This window comes from Rhipicephalus sanguineus, chromosome 1 (assembly GCF_013339695.2).
Source record: "Rhipicephalus sanguineus isolate Rsan-2018 chromosome 1, BIME_Rsan_1.4, whole genome shotgun sequence".
In the NCBI taxonomy this organism is placed as follows: Eukaryota; Metazoa; Arthropoda; class Arachnida; order Ixodida; family Ixodidae; genus Rhipicephalus; species Rhipicephalus sanguineus.
In genome coordinates this window covers 308,837,377-308,858,450 of record NC_051176.1, presented here as the reverse complement: position 1 = coordinate 308,858,450, position 21,074 = coordinate 308,837,377, and the positions used below count along the sequence as shown (strand labels likewise).

At 51.2% G+C, this 21,074-nt stretch overlaps 1 protein-coding gene across 3 annotated transcripts in view; it reads right to left on the bottom strand.

Moving 5' to 3' along the window:
• Positions 1 to 2,720: 2,720 nt before the first annotated feature.
• LOC119379424 (transcription elongation regulator 1) overlaps positions 2,721 to 21,074 on the bottom strand; it is a 417,021-nt gene continuing 398,667 nt past the window's right edge. For 2 of the 3 annotated variants that reach the window (XM_037648731.2, XM_037648732.2), the window contains exons 17-19: positions 19,226 to 19,383; positions 19,093 to 19,153; positions 2,721 to 2,966 (exon numbers count right to left, since the gene is read on the bottom strand). In XM_037648731.2, the coding sequence (XP_037504659.1) occupies positions 2,826 to 2,966; positions 19,093 to 19,153; positions 19,226 to 19,383 (360 nt within the window). In that variant the 3' untranslated portion in view covers positions 2,721 to 2,825. The remainder of the gene's footprint in view (positions 2,967 to 19,092; positions 19,154 to 19,225; positions 19,384 to 21,074) is intronic. The other variant, XM_049411976.1, reaches the window with a different exon arrangement.

Sequence of the window (21,074 nt, the reverse complement as noted above, 5' to 3'; positions counted from 1 at the left end):
TAACAGAAATCATTGGTCCTTGCATAGATAGAACTATCGCTGAAAAAAATAAAATAAAGTGTTCATTATAGCTGCAGCATTCCGATCTCCACTTCAAGTTTCCCAAGGAAAACGGGCCGTAAAATGTAAATGCTTTGACCATTTCACGCTCAAGAGTACCCCCTACAATTCAGAGGAAATGAAGGGGGGAGGTGGATGCGGTCTAAGAGAGAGAGAGAAAAAAAAAAAAAACGCACTGCACTGCAGCCAATGCACTCGCTATGAACGATTGTAAACAGTTTCACCAAGAGGGAAAAAAAAATAACACTTTAAAGCCAGCTGAGCTATGCAGCGGAGCAAGCGGTTTAGTTCAACTGAAGCAGACTATAAATATAGTAAAAGCAGCGCAAAAAGAACACGATGATAAGAACGACACAGGACCAGCGCTGAACAGTTCAGCGCCTCTCCTGTGTCGTTCTTCTCGTGTTGCCGTCTTTTTGCGCTGCTTTTACCACGAAAATCAACCAACTAGCCCAGTTTTTGCACACCGTTGCAGATTAAACATGTCAAAGCAAACCGATATTAAGAAACATTTAAATATGAACACCTGGAGGCACGCCAGTTCCGTCTGGTTTAAAAGCATTCTTGGTTTTCTTTTTTTTTTCCTCTTGCTTAACACCGCTAAGAACTTGCAACGCTTCTTAGCGAAACACATGCTTCTTAGCGAAACAAACACGTAGCGCCTTTAACAGCATGGGCGCGGTGTATAAGCGATTATTAAAAACAAGTGAAACTAACGTCTAGCGGCCATTCGCAAAGCAGGCAAATGCCACCGCAAGCACCTACGGCGAAGGTAGCGCCACCTGGTGTGACCGCCATCTTTCATTGGGAATTCGTACAGCCCTCCGCTCTCGCCCGTCACACTTCCCCCCCATAGCCACCGTACTTCTGGTCACGGCGAACGCTGAGGATTGCCGAAAGGCCCGGAGAGGTGCAGGGATTGTTTAACTTGTGGGGCGTCCGCGGCTCGTAGCGCTGCCGCGTTTGGCATTGTCGATCGTGACGACATTTTGAACTCGATGCGCACATTTATTTGAAGTGTTAAAAAATTATCGGAGGCGGTTCAGGGGCTCTTTAATGAACTCGGGGGCACTGCTGTCCAGTCTTGTCTCTTTTTTTGAGTGCCACCCTCTGCTTCCTTTTCACTTTCCGACAAAATTGTGAAACTTGCTAGTGTCCCTAGACCACGGTGTAAGAATATTCAGGTGTTGACACTACGCGCCTAAGCGGTCAGAATATGTTCGGTCATGGGTCCGTTGAGCGTAGCGTTATCTAATGGCTCGAGGCGGAGGGCGCCCGCGAGTAGCCGAACTGGCTGAACCACGGTGGTGCCGCGTGAGCGCCGCCGTGCCTTCTCCTTTTACTCTCTCGATTTCACCCCTCGACGCCGTTTGGCGGCTCAAGCCACACCGCGCGCCAAGCAGAGGACGCGCCCTAGCAGACGACGCTCTCCGCCGCCCGCGCGCCGACCTTTCGCTCTTTTTCGGTCTTCTGCTAAAAAGAAACACGAACGTTGATCGAAGTTGTCGCTATGGCAGTAACGAAAAAAACAACAACAATGAAATCAACTCTCAATACGACTCTTACCGGAGCAATAATTCGCACCCCAGTCAACTCGCAGACTAGGAGGAAAAAGAAGTTTTATCGAGAAAAAAATAAATTCAGGCAGTTATGGTGGGGCCCTCAGTACATCGATACACTAGCACTCGTTTTATTTTTCCGTTAAGGCCCACCCTTTCCCCATAAAGTGACATCGCCTTCATGAAGAGCTGCCTTTATTGTTCAGCCGACATGCTAGCTTTATGTGGCCTACATTAAATAGTATGGCTCCTTGTGGGGTGCCTCTATTTCGGCAGTCAAAAGTTTCAGACGCAGCCGTGCCATTGCTCCAGACGATCCCTGTCGGACGGCGCTTTAAAGAGAGGCACACGCTCCACGCAAGTCCGATAGCCAGAACGGAAGTTCGGTACGAAGCCCGTCCTACACAAAACAAACACCTCTCTGCAGTCCGTTGCCACCTTCGTCGATACAAGAGCATGAAACTACCGAGCATAAAACGCACACCGACAAAAATACCTGGCTTCAAAACAGCGCGGCTGCACATGCCAGCAAAAATCAGCAGCATGCGCGTTGCTATGGAGACGACTGCCCCGCTTTTCGAAGCGCCCTCCAAGAAGGCGCCGATGAAACTGCAAGTCAACTGATAAGAACCCGAACATTATATGGCTGCGCGTGGATTGCGGTTTTCCATGCGTTGGGAGAAGGGTGTCAGCACCTGAGTATATTCTTACACCATTTCCTGGACTGCACAGGAAATGAACAAGGAGGGAAATCTGGGCTAGTTGGTTATAGTTCATTTTCGATCAGCTTACAGCGCAAGAAAAGACGAGGACGCAGACCAAGGATGTGTCGTCACATCCTTGGTCTGTGGCCTCGTCTTTTTTTGCGCTGTAAGTTGATCGAAAATGCACACGAAATGCACATAGCTGTCGCTGACAAAGCTATCAAAGTTGCAATATCAAACAAGTTTTCCTTAAAAAAAAAAGGTATCTGTAAGAAAAAAGAAGCTTTCGTGTGCCAGGGCTATCTGACAAGATTTTACATGTTATGCCACACGCAGCTCAACGTTTTGAGAAAGAGTGAGCAAAAGATTGCGTAAGTCAAGGCTAGTCCAGAATAAGTTGGAGTCCACAGATGTCCTTTATTAAAAGGCACCTTCAGATGCAAGCATGGAAGAAATGAGGGATGGCATGGACAGCTTTAAAAGAAAATGGCGGCAGAAGCAGCTACTTGTTGGAGCGCCGAGTGGGCTCAGACGCTGTGGGTGGAGGTGGTGGTCCCCTACGGTCAAGATCTTCAACATACGCCATCAATAGCTTGCGCCGCTCATCAGGAATGCAGCTGAGCACAAGGTACCGTTTGTCCTTCTGTAAAACATACAAACAAACCAACTTGGTGAACCGACGTGCACCTATTCTTTTAATATGAGCATCAGAATTCTTCTGTGATGCTTAAAGAAAAAAAAAGGGGGATAGACAGATAACCAGTGGTCAGTTAGAGCAACGGCATGAATGTCAAGAGATGGGAAATGCAGACGACAACGGCAGAGGGTTAGGTTGATTGGTGAAATTAAGAAATTTACAGGCATCAAATGGAATCTGCTCACGCAGGACAGGGTAAATTGGAGATCACTGGGAGAGTCATTTACCCTGCAGAGGGCATAAAATAGACTGACAATAATGATAAACCAAATTTTACTTTTACTTCGTTTTATCTGATAAGCTCACTATATTAATCTTCACTGGATCAAGGGTAGGCTGTATTAGATGCATGCAACAAACTAACGTTGACATACACCAGTAAATTTGTGCGAATCGAGCGCGCCCTCCTCTGTGGCGCCTCGTTCCCCAGCTAACGCGTGTGGTGGCCCCGCGCGGCTCGAGCGACGGGAACCGCCATTATTCGGCGACATGGCTACCATGGCTATGCCGCCAGGCCTTTCTGCTTGGTGCGAGCCGTGGTGCGAGCCATGCGTTGGTCTTCCCCGCACGAGCCACGTGTACGGACATGGATGGATGGATGGATGGATGGATGCTAAGAGCGTCCCCTTTATAACGGGGCGGTGACATGTCTGCCACCAAGCTCGAAGAAAAAAAAAACAAAAAACTAACTTCCTTGTTTCAAGTTGGCTTAATACCTTATCTACCTTGATTAAATCTATGTTATTATACCAAAAAAAATATAAATTCACGGTCCATCTCTTTGCCTCTTAAGGCAGAATGACCTTATTTTTCCCCATTATTTATTTTTGTACGTTATCTCTACTTTTCTGCCACCAATACTCTAACCGTCTCTTACTTATTTCCATCGCGGACGTGTTCAGCTTTCCATTGTTGTCCCTAAAACCCAAGGCTTCATGTAAACTCGTGCCCACACGTATACCTGGGTGAATATCGCCACATTCAATCAGTACATGTTCCATCGTTTCCTTAGTTCCCCCGCAGCATGTACATTGTTCTTCTTCGTTACTGAATCTCGCTTTATAACTACGCGTTCTAAGGCAGCCCGACCTTGCTTCAAACAGTAAAGCGCTTCCCCTTGAATTATCATAAAACCTTTCCCTCCTTATTTCGTTTTTTCCCTTTCGGTAGTTACTCAGAGCCGGCTTCTTTTCCATCGCTGTCATCCAATAAGTCCTCTCCGCCTCTCTGACCTTCCGCTTAATGCTCCTTATTGCCATATCGCCCGCACTGCTAGCCGTATATTTACTGGTGAGCCTCCTAGTTCTTTTTCTCCACTGCGTGTCAACGCTTTTTCTATACAAATACCTGAAAACCTTCTCTGCCCATCTACTCTTCTTCATTTTCCTCAGCCTCTCTTCGAATTTCATTTTGCTCTGAGCTTCCCTCACTTCAAAGCCTGTCCATCCCATATCACCCTTTACAGCCTCATTTGTCGTCTTCCCGTGAGCGCCCAACGCGAGGCGGCCCACCGTCCTTTGATTTACATCCATTCCTGATTGTACCTCTGACTTCATGCACACCACTGAGTTCCCAAATGTAAGCCCCGGGACCATCACACCCTTCCACAGCCCTCGAAGCACCTCGTACCTGTTGTATCCCCATAAAGCTCTGTGCTTCATAATTGCAGCATTCCTCTTTCCCTTTGCTACCGATGCTTTCTCTTGTACCTCCATATATCTATCCCCCTCATTTACCCATACTCCGAGGTACCTGTACTCGCTTACCCTCGGTATTTTTTGGCCCTGTATTAAGACCGCATGGTCTTCGCGATCATTGAATACCATCAATCCACATTTTGTTGCACTAAATCCTAGTCCTAGAGCCTCACATTCCCTTGCGCATATATCTGCCAGTCGCTGTATATCATCTTGACTGTCCGCAAATAAGACAATATCAGTGATGCTACCGAGGACTTCTGATTTGGAGCAATTTTTGGAGCAGCAAAATTTCCGTTTTGGAGCACTTTGGAGCAGCAAAATTTTCATCTTGGAGCACTTTGGAGCAGATAATTTTGCATCTGGGAGCACTTTGGAGCAGCGAATTTTACATGCTGGAGTGCAATACAGAAGCATATGGCATTAACATTCAAGCACCTGAATATTATTATGGGGCTCTTATGAAGCCTAGAAATATTTCGATTCATTGCAAATCTCATGAAAAAAATCATCTCAGGAGCATAGGCGTGCGCACAGCGGGGGCCGGGGGGGGTCGCCCCCCCTAATCACCTAGGAGGGGGGGCGCAAAATCTGCCCCGTACATTGACCCTTGCGATAGCAATTATATGGTCACTCTCGACGGATTTTTGCCGTCGCCGTTATTTTCCGTATAAAGTCCAAATTAATAATCACCACGCGCATTCTAGCCGCGGGTAAAAGCTCGCGAGCGCTGGCGACGAACGCGGCTGAAGCGGAGATTAAACTAGCCGGCCGTCTGTCTCCGCCGCACGGACAGCGCATGAAATAACATCTTCCCGCGTGCGGGCCTGCCATCGATTGCTCATCAAACAGAGAAGAAACGCCCCGCCCGTCTTTCGTAAGGAGCATGAAGGGACGCCAGGGGAGCGGAAGGGGGGGGGGGGCGCATCGTTCGAAGGGCGCAGTCGCTTGCGCGTGCGCTATCTCGAGGCATCAGGAGACGGCTCGTAAACTTGCTGTGCTCTCAACGCTTACGCGAGATCGGATCCAAGAGTTAGCTGCTAGTCTTACTTCGTTTCACAATACAATTTTTTGGTATCGCATTCATTGCTTCGCTCTTAAGCGAAACTGAGTTTTTTTAACCGTTAGCTATTGACCCCCGAAAGCGAGGGGCGGACGTGTAACATGGCGTAGCCGCTTCACTGTGGGCCGTCAGCGACGGGCCCGCTACTGACAGCTGCGCATTTGCGGCTGCTCCGACCAGGAGATATGATTTTACTAATGAGATGACATTTTTAAAAAAGCAAGCAAAAAAATTCGAATTGGAACCCTAGCACGTGAGCTCGAAAGGGCAGGGCCTTTTAGGGGGTATTTACCGCAGAGTGATTACAAACTCGGACGTGCTGGCGGAAGGAATTACGAAAAAGCTGTTCTGGATGAAGATCCATGGATAAAGTATATCTGAGGAAAAGTGTCAACGCGTTTCCACGGTTCGCGTGCTCTTCCATAAACGCGAAGCAAGGAAAATATATATTGTCCCATATATCTACTGCAAGCGATCCCAGATTTCATTCCGCGATGTCCGGAAACAGAAGTGACAGACATTTTAGCGGCACTCATGTAGTTATTACTGAACATTGCTTTCCTTACGTGCCGTGCGACGCCTGAAACGAGCTATCAGCAGCGTTTCTGGAACAGACGACGTCCGCCGATGAATCGCCGTCGCACTTGCTCGCTGCCGATAGGCCTAGACGTCACGAGCCTCTGCGGAGAGCGCGTTTTGCTGTCTTGCAGAACAGTGCCGACTTACAGAACAGAAGCTGCGTCGGCACCGTGGCTTACTCGGAATGCACGCGCGAGCGCTATTTATTCAGCGGAATAATTCTTGGTCCATGATTGCGACTTTATTGGCAGCCCCAAGATCGAGCTGCACATGTTCTGACGCGCCGGCGGTGCGATTGCCGGTGATAGACGCCCCCAAACCCGAGACTTTGGCGCAGTTTGGCGCAAATTTCGTCGATATTATCAGGATGGCGCAGTAAATACAATTTGGCGCACTTTGGCGCAGTTGGCGCAGGAGTGGAATCACTGCAATATCATCAGCATAATATAGACCTGGAAGCTTCTGCTCAACGATCGTGCCGACCTGTTTGTGTGACAAATTAAATCCAATGTTGCTACCTTCTAGCGCTTTTTCCATCCTCACCATGTACAGCATGAATAACAGCGGGGACAAAGGACATCCCTGTCTCTGCCCCTTGCTAATTTCAACGCTGTCTTTGCTACTTATTCCCTCAAAAGCTGTATACAGTCGTCACCTATGCCCACTTCTTTCAATATATCCCACAAAATTTCCTGATTAACGTTGTCATACGCCCCGGTGATATCTAGATAAGCTACGTATAAGGGCCTGTTTTCTATTTTCGATATTTCTATACACTGGGTAAGAACAAATATCGTCTAACCGCCTGTCGATTCGAAATCCATTCTGAAGTTCTCCCAAAATATCATTTTGTTCTACCCACGCTTCTATTTTTAATTTTACTGCCTGCATCGCCAACCTGTATAGCACCGATGTAATGGTTAGCGGTCTATACGAGCGAATGTTATCCTTTTCTCCCTTGCCTTTATAGATTAAGTTCATTCTACTTTTTCGCCAACTGTCTGGTATTTCCCTCTCCTGTAAGCACTTTTCTACGGCTTTCTGCAGTGCTTCTTTAGTGTTATGTCCGAGTTCGTTAATGAGGCTGACGGGAACCCCATCTAAGCCCGGAGTAGTGCGCTTAGGCATTTTTCCTTCGGCCTTCTTCCAATTGAAATTCTCTAGTACTACATCTTCGTCGGTTGCACTGCTTTGCGTACTTTTGCTCACTGGGGGAATCCCCTGGGCGACCTTTTTAAACGAATCAGCTGTTATCTTTCGGATGTAACCTATAGCGCTTCATACCCTTCCAATTGATTTGCTCCTTCATCTACCAAACGTTGTTGCATTGTGACAGACTTCCTACCCAGCGCTTTTAGGTGGCTCCAAAATATCCTAGGCGCGGCCTTCTTCTTTTCGCGAATCTCTGTCATCCAGCGTTCACTTTCACCTTTAATTTCTGCCTCGACTAATTTCTGCACAATGGATTTTTTGCTCTAAATATATTTCCCATATTTGGTTGACTTCATCCTGTGGCCGCTTCTCCTTTTTTGCCTGTCTGTGCTCCCGTGATGCCTCACGTCGCTTCTCGATCGCCTCTCGGATTTCTTTGTTCCACCAACTTTTTGGCTTTCTCTTTCCTTTCCAACAAATAGTTTTCTTCTCTTTTTCCATTTCTTTCGTGATTACATCTAGCAGCTCACTATACTTCCAGTCTTTGCCTGGTAGTTCGTCTACTTTTTCCTTGACTCTTGCGGCTATATTTGTTATTTGTTTGTCATTTAGATACAAGCTGCCAAACTTTGATTCTATGTTCTCATTTTCAGTTTTATATCTCATTTGTAATATTATGCGTTTATGATCACTACCCAAGCTGTTAATGCCTTCCTCGTCTATTCTCATCTCTCTAAGTTTGTCATATATTCCTTCTGTCATGAGACAATAGTCAATGCTCGATTGCCTGTTTCCGACTTCCCACGTGATCTGCCCCTCACACTTAGGCCCCACGTTAACTATCTCAAGACTATGTTGCTCGCAGAGATCTAGCAATAACTTGCCATTGGTGTCTGAATATCCGTCAAGGTCAGGAATGTGAGCGTTCATGTCCCCTTGAAGGATTATTTCGGCATCATGACCAAATTCTTTAATATCGGTGTTAATGCATTTCACTATCTCCAGATTCTTTTCTCTGCAGTTATTCCCCGTCCACAAGTAAACTACACCTAGCCACGTTTTCTTTCCACCTACTGTGCCCGAAACCCATATGTGCTCCGAACACGTTTGTTTCACTCTATACAATTTTGTTCTGCTATGAATTAGCATTCCAACACCCCCACCTCTCCTTTCTGATGTGATCCTGTTACATCCTTCCCAAATATAATTGTCAATATGTGGTGGCTCTTCCAAGTCTCTAAGGTGTGTTTCTGTAACCGCATAAACACCTATCTGTTCCTTGTTTAACTGCTCTTCAAGCTCTAACCATTTTGCCTTTTTTCTGCCACCCTGCATGTTTACGTAACTAATTGCAACACGCGCCTTCTCCCTTCTTTTACCCTTTCTCTGGTTTTTCGCTATACTGCCTGTCAGAGTCCCCCTGGTTGTTTTCCTCATTACAAGCTACCCTGGGCACCGAAGGGCCCGCGTGCCCCCCCCCAAAAGCCACTGCGCGTCCTGCCAGTCGCCAGCCCATCTCATGACCAAGCCTCTTATCGAAGTGAATTCTGTCTCTTTGGAAACCGCCCCACCTGTGCACCTCCCTGTTTATATCCACTACCTCGAAGCCAGTCTCTCGACTAATTCGCCATATCTCTTTGTTTGCGTCGACAACCGCTCTTTGCAAGTTGATATTTCACACTGGTACTTCCTGTATTGTGCATACCACTATCTGCACCTGAGGGGAAATGGCGCGCATGTCATCGACCCCTTTTGCCAATGTGATCGCTAGTTCAGCTGATTCTTCATTCAAGACGTCGTTTAGACCTCCCGCGATTATCACGAGGTTACGTCCATTAGCCTTAGTTGCAAGTTTTGCGCTAGCTTGTCTCATCACTGATCCCAGTCCATGTCCCGGGAACGTCCCTATTAAAACTCTTTTGTCGCCTCTCACCCTTTCCTTGACTGCTTCTGTGCATCTAACTAAATTCGAGTCCCCGGCAATTATCACGTGCTCCGACTTTTCTACTAGACTGTCCCGCACCTGGCCACTGCCTCGGTTACTAGCGCGTGCCACTGCTGCTGTATTGTCCCCTCCCCTTCCCAAAACTACTTCGCGGAAGGTGGGTCCTGTGACCCTTGCACCTGTCATTTCCAAACCTGTTTCTCCCTTCTCGTCTACCACTGTGGGGGTCAATGCCCCGCTGTTGCTTCCTTGTTCACCATGACTACCTTTGCTAACCCCTCCTCAGCTGACTTAAGCCTTTCCCCCATAGCCATCGTTTTTTCCCGCTCTGTCGCCAACGCATTCTCCAGCTCGACGATTCTTACCATGAGCTCATTCTGGGCAGCCATCATTATTTCCATTTTCGCCTCTAACTCGCATTGCTTACACTTGGCGTCAGCTCCCTCTGTCTTCTCATCCGTACAAACCTCTATTTTCCATCCCATTCCGCACCCTGAACACTTTACGGTCTTTTTGACCACGCTAGATCTTTGACACGGCGGATTAGATACACTTAAAAGTCAAATGGTATCACAAAACTCCGCAAGTATGCTACACTTCAAAGCACATGTGTGCCTTTCAGACACGTGGTGGCCGAACAAACAAACAAACAAAAAAAAAAAACCAGGCGACTGTCACACAGGAAGCAGTACAAAGTTGTAAGCCCTATTAAGCTTCAATCTAGTGGCTTATGTACTCATATAACTAAAAAAACAAGCTCGAATCATGCAAAAAAAAAAAAAAAAAAAAACTTATCTGACGCTGTCATTCCGGAGCCCACGAAAAACACGTCCGTCCGTCAACACCTCTCTCAAACCTTTTTTCGGAGCATGCTCGCGCCACCACGTGACCACGCTAGCCCACGTCAATGCGCAACGCCTGTCCTCGTTGGCCGCCAGTGACAACTCCCTTCCCCCTTGAGCTCGCTTCTGTCTGGCGCTTGTGGCCGTCGCGGTCGCACGCGTTTTTCTAGCTCCTCAGTTTTTCATTTTCTCCTTTTATTTTTTGTTTAATTTTTCGTCCACAGTTATGATCTCCTTACCCCCTCCTCTATCGTTTGATTTACTTATCTATTCTGCTCTCCCGGGTCCAGCCCTCATTGGGGATTAAGTAGGGCGATGTAGGTCCGCCTAACCTTTTTTTTTTCTTTTGATCGGCCTTTTCTTTTATATCATGTTTTTTTATTACGCCCCACCAGCCGACTGCCTCCCTGTCCCTCGACACTCCTTGTGATGGACGACAACTTTCCGCCAAGCTCCCTGTCGGAAATCACCATGAGCTGTAGCTCTAGGCGCTCTCGAGCGTTTGAACTTCTTCTTCGGGAGGCAAACAACCTCCTCCGGCAAGATGACGCCAAAAAATCGCTGTCACCTCGCCGCCGTCCTCGCAAGGTTCGCAAGAGTCTTGCTCAGCCACGCAGGTACAAACGACCCGCCACTGCTGTGCCAGGCTCCACAAACCAGGCGCCCGAACCGCCATCCAGCCCCGGCCCCTTCAACTCCACGGGCGCCGTTCCCTCCACAGTCGAGAAAGACGCTGCTGCCATCTTGGCTCGTCCTCCCTCCCAAGTCGGCCATTTTAACGCCGAGGCAGATTCCAGCGAGCAAGTCACGGTGGATCAGGAGGGTAACGACCGCATTCGGCATTCCAGAGGGGAACCAGGAGGGACAATGCCCCTTGTCAAACAAGAACCCTCCCCCTCCCATCGCAGGGGGGAGCGAAGAAATCACTGCCTCATCAGCTTCGTTGAATGAAGCCACACGAGCGCCCACCAGGCCCCTTTCCCCCTTTGCTGACGTCACGGAGGAAGCACAGCTGACTCCAGGCACGGCCGGTCTGAAGGCGCGCGCTCGCTCCTTCCTTTACGGCCTGCGCACGGGGGGCTGTTGCTACCTATGGCCGCAACTTCGTGGGGGCGCTCCGAGCCAACTGCTCCCTAACTCACTCCCGGCCGTTGCAGAGGCTAGCGATCGCAGGGAGTGCTCGGCTTCCGACTTGCCGTGGCGCTTTCTGAAGTTACTCTATATGGTACTCATGGTATTAATGTGATAGAAACATGGTAGCAAGTATATATGACTCTGGTAAATTCCGCTTTACAGAAGTGGTGGCGCAGGCCGCTCATAAGCCCACTTCTGTTGCTCGGCAAAGCATCGACGCGGTTATAACACCGCCTTGTTTTTTTGTTAGGTTTCTGTAACTTCGAGAATAAGTAAGAGGATGAACATTGCATTTGGTTGAGGAAACGGTTTAATCATGGTTTAGGAAATGTTTATATCAAATGTATGTGCCGGCCGTCGCTGTACTTGAAAATAACAAAATTGCACATTTTTTGTTGGAGGCATCTCAATTCGTGCTTTAATATTGAAACAAATACTTCAAAAAAGTGAAAGTCACTGCATAATGGGGACGGCCACGCTGCAGACGAAGCGGAAACATAAAAAACTTTCAGAGAATCCTTTCAATGGGAAACAGAATGTTTTCCTTGGTACTACAACAATAGGCGCATGGAGAACTGAAAAAAATCACTGCTGGTAAAACACTGTAGTGACGATCACAGTTTAAAGGAGTCAAGTCTGTCACAGCCTGATATGCTTCCGCGAAGGCTTGTGAATAAAACCGGAAGGCCTGTCATTCTGATCTGTTAACTTTTTTGTGTAGTTAATAAGAAGAATCCGGAGAAACTTCTCAGAAATAATATGAGCCAGCGCTCTCGCGTGACTCTTGTCCACACCTTCCGGACAGTCCAGAAGTGGCGAATCTTCGAGGTATGGCTCAACAGTCAATTGCAGTCTCGAGGATTTTCGTTCGAGGAAGATATTTGACTGCTTTCTCGAAGAACGTCACAATTGTGTCCAGCATTGATAACTCCGGCTTTGGGTAGTGTAGATCATAGGCTTCTTGCTGGCGGAGAAGATACAAAGGACTGCTCGTTTTTTTTGTCGTCACTAGCATGGCGCATGTTTCGCAACCGACATCAGTGATGAGTTTGGCTATGTAACCACCTACATACACCAAGCCTGAATAGGCAACAGAGTTCAGTGGTTTGCGAGGAGGTTCTCGCAGAGCTTCAAGTTCCTCAATAACGTCTTCCGGAATAGACACCGCCGCTTCTTCAATGTTTTCGTCGCGAATGCCCATGTCTTTTGAAGGTAGCGCCTTTTCCTTGACAATGTGGGTCAAAGCAGCTGTGACGGCTCTTGCGTCTAGCGCGTCATTGCCCTCAATTTTCCAAACAATGCCTCTATAGGATCACTGTTAAATTTCTTCGTGAGCACATAGTTTATTCCTTTTCTCAGAAGAAATCGGACTGTCTCCACTGTGGACTTTGTGGTGAAAAGCAGGGCAGTGTACGTCTCGTCTGTAAAGTTTCCAACGCCAGCGGCGACAGAAGAATCCTGGATGCGCTTAATGTAGCCTGAAAATTCATTTTCCAGCCACAGCAATCTAAGCACACGGGCCTCAGGCATTTTCGCCTCCATCGAATATAATGTGGTCGAGTCTTAAAAAATATTGTTGTTGCTAGTAGCGCTGCGTGTGCGTCTTCTATTGCCGAGTGCCGAGAAAGGCAGACTGTCCCCACACGCACCTGTACTTCCTTCACCGCTTGCTACAACCGAAAGAAGTAATTAGCACAAGAAATTGGCCGGGAACAGCTGGTTTACAACACGAAGCGCATGCGGCGAAACGCTCTTTGGGCGGTTGGCTCGCGACGCCCTCACGCGGAGCGCGCCGTCGTGACTGTATAGAAAAAGTTCCATTGTACTCCCGGCGGCTGCTCAGGCCGTAAGGGAAGGAGCGAGCGCGCGCCTCTAGACCGGCCGTGCTCCAGGGAACCCAGCTCCCGCTCACACGTGCACAGCAAGGTCAGGCGAGCCATTGCCCATTCTTGAGGGAAAGGAGCCCCTGAATGGCGTGCCCTCCTCCCCACTCCCTCGCGCCAGCCGCGTGCTGGGACAGCTGACGGCTGAAGATTTCCCCGCCCTCTCCCCCACTGGAGCCCCGAGCGCTACAGAGCTTTGCGCACCAAGTGTTCCCATCAACACCGGGCGTCGGTCTCAGCGTGCTGAGAAGCCCGCTGCCAGCGACCCACGCCCCCGGCCCCCACGGCACACAAGCCCCGGCACCCAGCTGGAGACGGTACTCTACAGACCGGCTGTGAGGAGAGAAACTTTCCGAACAGCCACACAGGAAGCCATCTCCTCCTGTTTGGCTCCTCTGGAGGGCGTCAGTCGCGTCCGCGTAAATTTCGGTCGCAACGTCGTCGCGGTCGACGTCACCGCCGGAACTCCACCCGACCCCCTGCTCGCTGTGGCTGACATCTGCGGCATTGCTGTGCGCGCGAAGCAGGCGTCGACGAACACTTGCAGCGGCGTCATCTATAACGTCGACCCCGCGCTAGACGAGGATTCCATCCGCGCCAACATCGCGTCACGGTTGCCTGTCCTTCAGTGCTCTCGCTCTGGTCGCCACGTTATTGTGCGCTTCGCCGGCAACAAGGCTCCCCCTGATGTGGAACTTTTCAAACAGCGCCGGCCCGTGCGTGCTCGCCGTCCACGACCAACCCAGTGTGAGCTCTGCGGACGCTATGGGCACACGGACGTAACGTGCACGTCTGAGCGGCGATGTGTGCGTTGTGGCGGACCGCACTCCCTCGGTGAGTGCACCGCGAAGAAGGCGAGGTGCTTCTATTGTGGCGCAGCTCACCCTGCTACCGAGCCCCGCTGCCCTCGTTGGCAGGAAGAGCGGCGCTTGTTGGAAGTGAGCGCCGAATCGTCGCTCCCTATCTCGCGCCGTGAGGCGCTCGCTATCGCGCGTGGACAGAATACAGGAGACCCAGCAACACCCGGCTCTACCACCATGTCCCGTGCCCACCCCCTGGTTTGCGAGAACTTTTCGTACGCGGCGGCCGCTGGTCTTCCGTCTGCAAAGAGCTCACAAACCGCCACAGACAAGAGAAACTCTGTGATCGATGTGCTCTCGGCAGCGCTGACAGCCGCTATGGATTTTCTCCCTCTCGGCTGCCCCGTTCGCCCGCTCTGTGCTGCAGCGCTGGCCACCCATCTTGCGGTAACAAATGATGGCGAGTGATCGACACGAGTCTAGGCCACGCATACTGCAGTGGAACTGCCGTTCACTGCGTCGCCGACAAGCAGAGCTCGCAACGATCCTTCCCCTGCGCGACTACGACGTCCTTGCTTTGCAGGAGACGTATGTTCGCGTGGAGGATGTTTCACTGCCCGGCTACATCGGCTACAGCAGTTCCACGCAGTGTGCGCTCGCTGAGTGCAATAATGTGCCGTGCTGTGACACCGCCCACCCGCCCGGGAAGCCGCGCGCCGGTTTGTACATTCGTGACACACTCGCTCATGCGCTTGTCCCCACAGAACATCTATGCTGTGCGACGAGTGAGTGCGTTGCTGCCACGGTCCGTGTGGACGGCGTGGACACTTCTGTCGCGAGTGTTTATGTGCGCCCAGTCGTCGCGGCCAGCTGCGCGTTTGTGCCGCGCCTTGTCGCCGTGCTTGCGCGTGACCACGTACTGTGTGGAGACTTCAACGCGCACCACGTCAGCTGGGGTTGCCGTACCACGGATGCGCGCGGTAGGGACCTATGCGACGCGATCAGTTCGGTGGGACTCCTCGTACTAAACTCCGGAGAACCCACCTTCATCCGTCGCAGTGCGGCCTCGACAGTGATTGACCTGGCGCTGGTGTCAGAACGCTGCTCCTACGAGTGGAAACGCCACGCTGACACTGCTGGTTCTGATCACTACCCGATCACACTCCTCCCGTGCCACCCCAGCCGTGGTGCTGTTCGTGAATACAGTGTTGTACGGTGGCCACTTTTCCGTGACCTGTGCGCGAGCGTGCAGAGCAGTGATGATTTCTTTTCGCGCATCGCGGACTGTGCTGAGCGTGCCACAACGCGCTGTGTTGTTCCCGCCGGCACACCCTGCCCTGACATCAAGCTGCTCAACCTCCGCGCAGTTCGCCAGCGAGCACAGCGGCGGGCGCTGCGCTCCTCGGCCCCCGGCGCATGGACAGAGTACAACCGACTCGACGCTGTGTGCCGGCGGCACGCCCAGCGGCTACGCGACCGCAGCTGGACGGGCGTCTGTTCCTCTCTGAGTGATCCACGAGGACGTCGCCGCGGCTGGCACATCATGCGCGTCCTGATAAACCCGAAAGTGTCGCGCTACCCAGTGCTCGCCATAGCCGTTGCGCAGGGCATCACTGAAAGGGAGCTTGCTGAACTGCTTGCCGCCTCTTTCGCGCCTCCTTCCCCTCCTAGAGCGGGGAGCGCTGGCGGTGTCACGACAAACGCCGCACCCCAGCTCCCTCCCGTGGATCCCATCACCTCAGCTGACATTCGCTCTCTCTGCAAGGAGGACTTCTCCCTCTACGAACTGGAACGGGTTCTCCTCAGAAAGCGCAAGCGCAGCGCCCCTGGAGCGGACAAAATCACTCATCAGCTGTTGAGAAACCTGGATGCCTCCCAGCGCCCACTCTTGTTGGATGCATTCAACAGAGTTTTCTCCAGTGCTGTCCTCCCGGAAGAATGGCGTTCCGCGACTGTGATTCCTGTCCTCAAACAAGGCAAACCGCCGCGATCGGTGACGTCATACAGGCCCATCTCTCTCACTTCTGTGGCGGGCAAAACTATGGAGGAGATGGCTCTTTACCGGCTAGAGTGGATCGCGGAGGTGCGCAACTCTTTCCCACCAGAGCAGTGTGGATTCCGGCCACATCGCGCGACCATCGACTGCATTGCTGCAGTCGTGAGCACCCTCGAGCAGGCCCTTCACGATGGAGAAATGGCCATCCTACTCCTCCTTGACATAAAGTCGGCGTTCGACTCGCTCCCCCACTCGTCTATCATCAGTGCTGTGCGCGCGCTAGGTGTTGAGGGCAAACTCTTGAACTACGTTCAGGCCTTCCTCACTGACCGAACGTTTACTGTGCGCGTGGGCGGGGCGACAAGTGCGCCGCGATCTGTCAGCTGTGGCGTCCCACAAGGCAGCGTCCTCAGCCCGTTTTTGTTTAATCTGGTGCTCGCGCCGCTCGTCAAGTGCCCACCAGAAACGGCTGTGTTCCCTGTTCGCGCAGTGGTGTACGCTGATGACGTCGCATTGTATGTGCGTGGACCGACCCGAAAGTGCTCGGTGGTGCGCGCTTGCATGCAAGAGGCCCTCCAATGTGTGGCCGCCTTCGTGAGAAACATCGGCCTCACGATCTCGGCGCCGAAAACCGAGGCCCTCGTCGTCCACCCTCGTGCTGAAGCCCGACGACGTCTTCCGTGCCTTCAGGTGGATGGTGCACCAATAGTTTGGAGTAGCAACGTCCGCTACCTCGGCCTGACGATAGACAATCGCCTCCGATGGTTCCCGGCGGTGCGACGTGTACGACAGACGACGCGTCGCGTGGAATCGGCCGTGCGCCAACTACTCGCAGGCGGCAACGGCTGCCCCGCTGCCTTCGCCTGCACCATCTACGAGGCGATGGCTCTGTCTGCCATCCACTACGCACTGCCGATCTGCAAACTCCAGGCGCCACAGTGGCGACTGATCGACCAGGACCACCGCCGAGTCATCCGCATGTGTCACGGAATGCCTCGTGGCTCTCGTGTGGCCGAGACCCTCGCGGAGGCTCGTGCGTGGCCTGCGTCGCTCACGGCGGACCTGCGCGCATTGTGCCACTTGCAGCGTCTCCACCGAGCGCCTGATGCAGGTCCCCTCCTCTCGCGGTTACGTGCTGTGCCAAACTCACGTGTCGGCCAACTTATCGACGTGTACGACGGTGTTGTGGCTGACGACCCCGCACGCCTTTCGCGCTGGCCACCCCCTCACCGTCGAGTGCCCCTTCGAGTGAACTTGCACCTGCCGGGCATTCGATCCAAACGCCACACCCCCATCAGTGCCATTGCTCAGGAGGCCGCGGCGCGGATGTATGAGGACCTGGCCGGGAGGACGCAGGTGCTCACCGATGGGTCCGTCCTGCAGGATCGCTCAGCCGCGGCCGCCTGCATAGCCCCTCAGCTCAGCTCGGAACGACAGTGCCGCTTGCGATACTGTGCATCCTCAACAACAGCTGAGCTAGTCGGGCTCCAGCTGGCTGCAGACCTCCTGCGCAATTCGCCGGCCGTCACGAGCGCAGCAATCTTCTGCGACTCGAAACCTGCACTCCGCCAGCTCGCGAGGGAGGAACGAGGCCCCCTTCTTGCTCAGCGTGCCGCTCTCAGCCTGCTGGCCCTCCAGGAACGAGGCTGTGATGTGGTCCTTCAGTGGCTCCCTTCACACGTCGGCATCGCGGGCAACGAGGCTGCAGACGAACTCGCAAAACGAGCACACTCCGCCGAGACTTCGCTGACGGATTACGCCAGCTCGTTCGACTCGGCACGCAACAACCTTCGCCGGGAGCTGGTGCGCGAGCATCCGGACGCACGGGTCGCCGCCGGACACCCCCCTCCTCCCATCCCAGCCACTGGTTTCACTCGCCGCGAGCGCGCGCTTCTTCTTGCCCTGAGGACCGGTTCTGTGTGGCCCGCGGAACGCAGGCATCGTCTTCGCGGCGCCGCTGCACCGAACTGCACCGATTGCGGCGCGATCGAAACCCTGTGCCACCTATATTGTTTGACTGTCCGTCTCTCAACACTGCGCGGAAGCGGCTCGCCATGAAGTACCGCCTCGTCGGACTGCCGTGTGCGACCCTACAGGACTTGCTCCATCCCACCGGCCACGTACACCGTCGCCGATCAGCCCTTGCGGCCCTGCTAGCTTTTCTCGAGGATGCCGGCCTAGTCGAACGAATTTTCTAGCCGCTCACCACGGTGACTCGGACGCCCGTTCTCCTGCCCCCCCACCCCCTCACTGTTCTTTTTTCACTCATACCTTTCTTTTTCTTCTTTTACCATACTCTTTTCACTCTCACTGTCCCTTTAATCCCCAATCCCCCGTGAGTGTATCGGTTGAGGTGTCCTCACTTGAGAGACAGTTATCGTGCACTCCACACCCAATTTCCATTTCCTTCTTCCTTTTAAGAATCACCCCCCCCCCCCCCCCCCCGCGAGAGATGCACTCAGACCGGCACGAGGGGTTGACGCACTGCCCTGGCAGGCGGCTTCTCGTCCGTGCGCTCGACTGCTGCCCTTTGTGTGATGGTCGTAGCGCCGGCGGCAAGCGTACTCGATCGGTCTTGCGGAGTTACCCTGACGGCCTGCAAACCCGTAATCGTCGCATTGTGCTGCATCTTGGGTTAATAAACCCGTGTTTGTTGACAACCCGCCTCGAGTGCCTTTTCTGCGTCATGCCGGAGTCGATGAACCTGGCCGTAGAGTCTTTGTTCGCTGCGGCAGTGGAGAACGTCGCGTCCCTAGCCGGTCGCCTCGTGGGGTAAGCGTCTTGCAAACCTATCTCCACAAACTTTGCAAAAATTATTTTTCCCCAGTCACATACTGGACTTCAGAAACATTTGCTTGCACTTAATATTGCCTATACCTTTTCAATAAAGAATAGTGATTATTTTTTCGCAAGAGATTTTGAAAGTACAATGATATTTAAGACTATGTTTTCGAAGGTGGTGACATACATGAGGTACATACCTCAAGGACTTTTTGAATATCTAACAAATGCTGCTCAGACTCCTCAATTTGCTTTTTGGACCTGCACAAGAAAAATAAATGTGAGTTTCAGGCTGCTGTGGGCTTTGTATAAGATATCAGAACTGTTACTAACTTGTATGTTATTGTCTTGGTTTCCTTCAGCAACTCACGAAAATCCGACTTGGCTGCAGCCATTTTATCCTTGAGGTACTCTTTGAACTCCTTTTCGCACTTACGTTCACTCGATGAAAACTTGGCATACCGCGGGTCATCACGTATCATTTTTTTAACCTGAAAAGAAATTCAGATGAAAGAGCTCGTAAGAAGGCACTAGTGCCTTAGAACATCGCTGAAAATCTGCAGAAAAGGACAGCATGTAGATCGGCACGACAGCTCCTGCTATGTACCTTACTGACTATGCCAAGCTGTGAGTATGACACTTCATTGCACATTACATGAGAGCAGTAGGTCTAACCACTAGGTCTAATTCTGCCAGCATTAGCTTGAGCTTTTGGTATCATAAACCTACAATGAAACAATCGGCACAAAGGGACAGACACAGATGCAGGCCACATAGAAATGAAGTGAGAATTTGTTGCTTTCAATGAACCCCAAGTGGTTAAACTCAAGCCAAATGTAAGAATGCTGTGTTGAAAGGTGGGGCGCGACTTCTGTGTGATTGTATGTGTCCCCAGAAAGGACAGGAATATTCATTTTAAAGGCAGTGCAGAAGGCGGCAACACCAGACAAAGAAGATCACAGGACAAGGCGCTGAGCTAAGTGAAGGGTTTACTGCAATCCAGAAGGAATAAATACACCAAAAAACCATGTACAGTAATACCTCGTTAGCTTGAAGCAGTAAAAACCAGAAAAAATTTCGAGATAAAAGGATTTTAGAGATAAGCAAAGTTGCGCAAATTCCATTGAGAAGTCCAGTTTTATCTAAATACGTTATCACTACTGACCAGTTTCTTAACAGGAGCGCCTAACTGGCTCTTTGTAATTGTTTTAAAGAAAAATAATGACATACCAGAGCTATCAACCAGTGGCACTACCTTTTATTTTGTCCAGAAAGACCGACTAAGGCTGGTCTGCCGCGCCTATCAGTAACACTTGCACCTAGTAAAGCTTTCTCGAGTTGCTTAACACATCGCATGTGGCAATCGTCCCCGCCGCTGCACTCAACTTTATTTTGCATCAAGCAAAGCTTGTTTCTTGTTTCGGCTGATGTCATCACTCCTTGAGTAGTTGCGCCGACACTGCCACGATCACCGTGTGTGACGCCACGTCTCGCTTAAAAAAATGGTCAAACAAGCCGACGTTGCAGGTGAGGTCAGTGTAGCCCACCGCTAAGTCCAGAGAATCGGCCTTTTCTGTCAAGGTTGTGACTGGAAGGCCGGCTCCTCTCGCACAGTGCAGCCACACAATCAGCGTCATTTTGACGTCCGGAAACTTCGAGCCTCGAATCCGCTTCTTTGATTAGGGTTACCTTCACAGCATCAGTGACTTGCTTGGCTTTGGCGGCGTTATGCTCACATCGCATGGCCGACGAAAAAATCCGTGTGATGTGCCTTGCATAAATGAAACAATACTGAAATCGCATCTCTGACGGTAAACAAAACGAAGTGTATAAACTGTGCTATTTTCCAGGGCCTGCTTCTGTGCATGTCTACAGCGTCACATGATGTGACACAGGGTTGCTTGACACAGTTGTTATGCCACTAGGTTCCGACTTCACATTCGGGAACAATGTCCGCTTTGTCGTAAGCATGGCAGCCTCGCGCAAACCTTGTGAAACGGTTTGGTGGCGAAGTTTTTGGTCCACTCTCAGTCAAGATTTGGAGATAACTGAAAGTAGGCCCGGAAATACTTTGAGATAAAGGGCAATAAATACATTGCACCTAGGAGAAATCATTCAGTACAGCGGAAAATTTCGACTTAGCCGATTTTTCGAGATACGCGAGTTCGAGTTAACAAGGCAC